The sequence below is a fragment of the Microtus ochrogaster genome, chromosome 7, assembly GCF_000317375.1.
Source record: "Microtus ochrogaster isolate Prairie Vole_2 chromosome 7, MicOch1.0, whole genome shotgun sequence".
Taxonomy (NCBI): Eukaryota; Metazoa; Chordata; class Mammalia; order Rodentia; family Cricetidae; genus Microtus; species Microtus ochrogaster.
Window position 1 is genome coordinate 21,056,455 of NC_022014.1, and position 4,169 is coordinate 21,060,623.

At 51.9% G+C, this 4,169-nt stretch overlaps 2 protein-coding genes across 5 annotated transcripts in view; both read right to left on the reverse strand.

Annotated features, from left to right (window-relative positions):
• The window catches only part of Flot2 (flotillin 2), a 20,275-nt gene extending 17,299 nt beyond the window's left edge, over positions 1-2,976 (reverse strand). Inside the window, exon 1 of one of the 4 annotated variants that reach the window (XM_005349477.3) lies at positions 2,744-2,972. In XM_005349477.3, coding sequence (XP_005349534.1) covers positions 2,744-2,792 — 49 coding nt within the window. In that variant the 5' untranslated portion in view covers positions 2,793-2,972. Of the gene's footprint in view, positions 1-2,743 lie in introns of all 4 variants that reach the window. The other 3 variants (XM_005349478.3, XM_026780270.1, XM_026780272.1) reach the window with 3 other exon arrangements.
• A 21-nt stretch (positions 2,977-2,997) lies between these two features.
• Positions 2,998-4,169, reverse strand: part of Dhrs13 (dehydrogenase/reductase 13) — a 6,101-nt gene continuing 4,929 nt past the window's right edge. The window contains exon 5 of the mRNA XM_005349480.2: positions 2,998-3,935. Within this exon, the coding sequence (XP_005349537.1) occupies positions 3,487-3,935 (449 nt within the window). The 3' untranslated portion in view covers positions 2,998-3,486. The remainder of the gene's footprint in view (positions 3,936-4,169) is intronic.

A 4,169-nucleotide genomic window follows, 5' to 3' on the forward strand; every position in this document is an offset into this window, starting at 1 on the left:
AGCTCTTGTAGACCAGGCTGGCCTCGAACTCACAGAGGCCTGCCTCTGCCTCCCGAGTGCTGGGATTAAAGGCATGCGCCACCACCGCCTAGCTGAAAATAGTTTTTGAAGGCAGGATTTTATGTTTCCCAGGCTGGCTTTGGACCTTTTATTAATGTTGTGCTTGTATGGATGTCTGTGTACCAGATATGTATGGTGCCCACAGAGGCTAGAAAAGGACATTGAATCCCCCTCTTAACTGCTGAGCCATCTCTCCAGCTCCAGGTTTAAACTTGACACGTAGCTGAGGATGACTCTGAATTTCTAATTCTCCTACCTCCACCTCACAACTGTTGGGAGTCAAACCCAGGGCTTTACACTCTAGGCCAGGAGTCTACCAACTGTACTATATCCTCGACTCTGAACTTCAGGGACCAAGAGCACTCTTGCTCTTGCAGAGGACCTTGGTTTAGTTCCCAGCACTCATATGGTGGTTAATAACTACTGTCTGAATCTCCAGTTCCAGAGGACAGGATGCCTTTTTCTGATGTCCTTTGGTACTGCATCCGTGTGGTACAAAGATATACATACAAGTAAAACACACATACATGTAAAAAAGGTTTTTGTGCCCTTAATCCCAGCACTTGGGAGGCAGAAACAGGTGGATCTCTTAGTTATAGTAAAGACAGCCAGGGCTACACAGAGAAACCCTGTCTCAAAAACGAAAAGATTTAGTGATAGATGTAATTACTACTGGTTTCTTTTCTTCCTTTCTTCCTTTCTTTCTTTTGGTTTTTCGAGACAGGGTTTCTCTGTAGCTTTGGGGCCTGTCCCGGAACTAGCTCTTATAGACCAGGCTGGCCTCGAACTCACAGAGACCCACCTGCCTCTGCCTCCCGAGTGCTGGAATTAAAGGTATGCACTACCACCACCCTTAATTTCAAGTAGGAATAAGTACTCTCTCTCTCTTTCTGAGTTAGGATTTCTCTGTGTAACAGTCCTGGCTGTGCTGGAACTCACTTTGTATTTGTAGACTAGGCTAGCCTCAAACTTACAAAGATCCACCTGCCTCTGCCTCCCAAGTTCTGGGATTAAAGGCATACAACACCACCACCAGGTTTGTTGTAGAGATCTGCCTGAATCTGCCTCTCAAGAGCTTGGATTAAAGGCATGTTTGACCACACCCAGTGAAAAAACCATTTTCAACATGTGTGTGTGTATGTTCGTGAATGTCTGTGTATGTACGTGCGTGTGTTGCAGTAATTGTTTCTTTCCCTCCAACACGTTAGTGCTGGGAGTGTACTCAGATCATCAGGTCTGGGCAATTTCCATCACCTGCTGAAACACCTACTTGGCTCCAGGTTCTGATGTCTAAAAGCCTTCTAGGCCTGAGGAGTGTGGCACAGGGACTGACTGGCATGAGCTGAGTTCCCAGGGTTTGGTTCCCAGCACGCACCACTCACACCAACTCAAGCTGGGTGTGAAGGCGTAGGCCTGTAATTCCATCAGTAGGGAGTCAGAGGCAGGGAGATCACTGAGAGTGCCAAGTCAATCCTAGCCAGGGGTCCCAAGAAAGTCTGTCTCCCAAAACAAACAAACACAGGGCTTAAGATAGGGCTCAAAGATTAAGAGCACATATTGCTCTTTCAGAGGACTCAAGTTCAAGTCCTAGTACCTATGTCAGGTGCTCATAATCATGTGTCACTCCAGCTCCAGGGGAATTCACCACCTGGGGCCTCTGTGGACACCTGCACTCACCTGCACATATCCCCAGATAGACAAATACACAATTACAAATAACAAAATCTTAAAAACAACAAACAACAAAAATCAAACTAACCCCCCCCCCCCAAAAAAAAAACAACAACCTGGAAACCCAAACCCACTCAAATGATTATATGGCACCAAAAGTCATCTTTAACTATGAAGACTGGAGGGAGCCAAGTCCAGGTTTTAGGATGCCAAAGTTGGCCTCTCTGCTTTCCCTTCTGACCCCATGACTTTTGGTCTTCAATGAGATGGGATATCTTATTTCTCCCACTGGAGCAGCGTCCGGGTTGGGGACTGTGAGGATGTCTCAGTAAAGACTGATTTTGAGATCCAAACAACACCTAAGGCCATGTTGAGGGCCCAGTGGATTCATTACACCTCCCCAAGAACGGCAGCTGTTAAGCCCTGGCTCAGAGCTTCTACCTCCCCCTTTGGCAGCCAGCCTTAGTAATTCTGCATACGAGATGAAAATCAGTGCTGATGGAGAGAAGAGATTACAGTTGCGAGCTTGCATGCAACAGGACCCTAGGTGTCTTTAGCTGCCTCCTAAGACACCACAAATATACCACATAAATAAATATACATCAGCTTGAAGGCTTGCAATGCTGCAGTCCCCCAGCCCCACCCAGCCAGATCTAGAGCTTGCTGCATTTTGTAATCTAGAGCTCTACAGGCCAGAGCCGGGTTACCCAACTGTAGAGGCCGCACCCGCGTTTCCAGTAAGTCCTGGCAAGCCCCAGCCTGCTCGGAATTAACGGGTCTGCCTCACCCGGAAAAGAGGGTCCCCTGCCTCAGGCCCTCCTCGTCAGGCACCTGCCTTCCAGAGCTACGCGACCGAGCGCTTGAACCCACACACATCAGAAGCCCCAGCCCACCGTAGAGCGCCCGAGGCCACACCATGGGGTGGGGGACACCGCTCTAACGGGGGGGCTGACTTAGGGACGCGCACCCTCGGCCGGCCTTCTCCGCTCCCCTGCCCTCACCGTCGCCTCACCTGAGACCACCAATGCCTCGTTGGGCCCCACCGTGTGGCAATTGCCCATGGCGCCGCAGGCAGACAAGCAGACACCTGGTCTGCAGTGACCTGGAGGTCTATGGCGGGTCCCGCAGCACCGGCCACCGGCCGCGCCCAGCCTCTCCCGCTTCCCCCAGCGCCGCCTGCCTGCGCCCCTCTGCGGCCGCGGCCCCGCCGGAAGTGTGGCGGCGGAGGGCGGGGCCGGCAAATTGAGAGGGGCGGGAGCCAGCGCGTGTGTAGTCAACTTTCGCTTTATTCCAGAGGGCTTGGTCCCCATAGCACTTTTGGGGCCCATCAGTAGTAACACCTCGCGCAGCGTCACCTCGGGCGTTCGCCCTACCCCCGAGCTCAAATCCCAGTCTGTGCCCTGAGTCCTTTCTAGTCCCGCCTCGGTAAGATGGGGGTAAATTAACCTAGCTCGAAAGTTGCAAAGGTTCAGTGATGTTCAACATCAGCAGTGCATCGACAGCAAAGTCCCTGGCCTTCCCCGCGAATCACTATTCAGAGAAGGGCCCAGAAACCTGAAAAAAAAAATTCCAGAGCAACAGTGTCTAACATCATCCCCGGATCTGGGGTTACTTTCCGTTTTAGGAAACGGGCCGTTTAGGACATAAGAGGTCCCCAAACGTAACTACCTAAGTAAATGTGCCCAGGCACCCAGCTGAGATTTTAAGAGGGGTCCCACGCACTACAGAAGCATTCTAGCCTGGGGGTCAGGAAAGTTAGTGTGTGGGCTCAGCCTTCACCTGAATTCTCCGCTGTGTCAATTTAGGCAAGTCTGATGAGCCCGGAAAGCTATGAGAAGGTCCAGAAATTGTGGTTTTCTCAGGGCTGGGGACATTCAGGGATGATGGGACCCCTGAATCCTGAGGTTGGGGCTCTTCATCAGAGTCATCATCATCCTCTCCAGGCTCAAGACCTGCCAGCTTCTTGGTAGCTTTCCATAGCCTGTGGGCAGCCTGGTCATCTCTAGCAGCTGGGGAGACCTCCTCCACATGGCAGTTGGCAAAATATCTTCCACTGAGGGGCTCAATGCCCTCCTGCAGAGCACAGTACAGAGGTGTCTGGGCACCCCCTTGAGGTGCCCTGAGTACCAGCCAAGCCAGTGGACGCAAAATAGGACTCAGCCATCCAGGAAGGTGACGCAGGAAGAGCTCCGAGTTCACAGGTCCTGTGGGCAGGAAGAAAGAAGAGCTGTGGAGGCAGGCAGTGAGGGCCCAGGGCCCGGCAGAGGGAAAACATCTAGGAGCAGATGGCAAAATCTGGATCCAGGGCTGGAGAGATGGCTCAGAGGTTAAGAGCATTGCCTACTCTTCCAAAGGTCCTGAGTTCAATTTCCAGTAACCACATGGTGGCTCACAACCATCTGTAATGAGGTCTGGTGCCCTCTTCTGGCCTGCAGGCA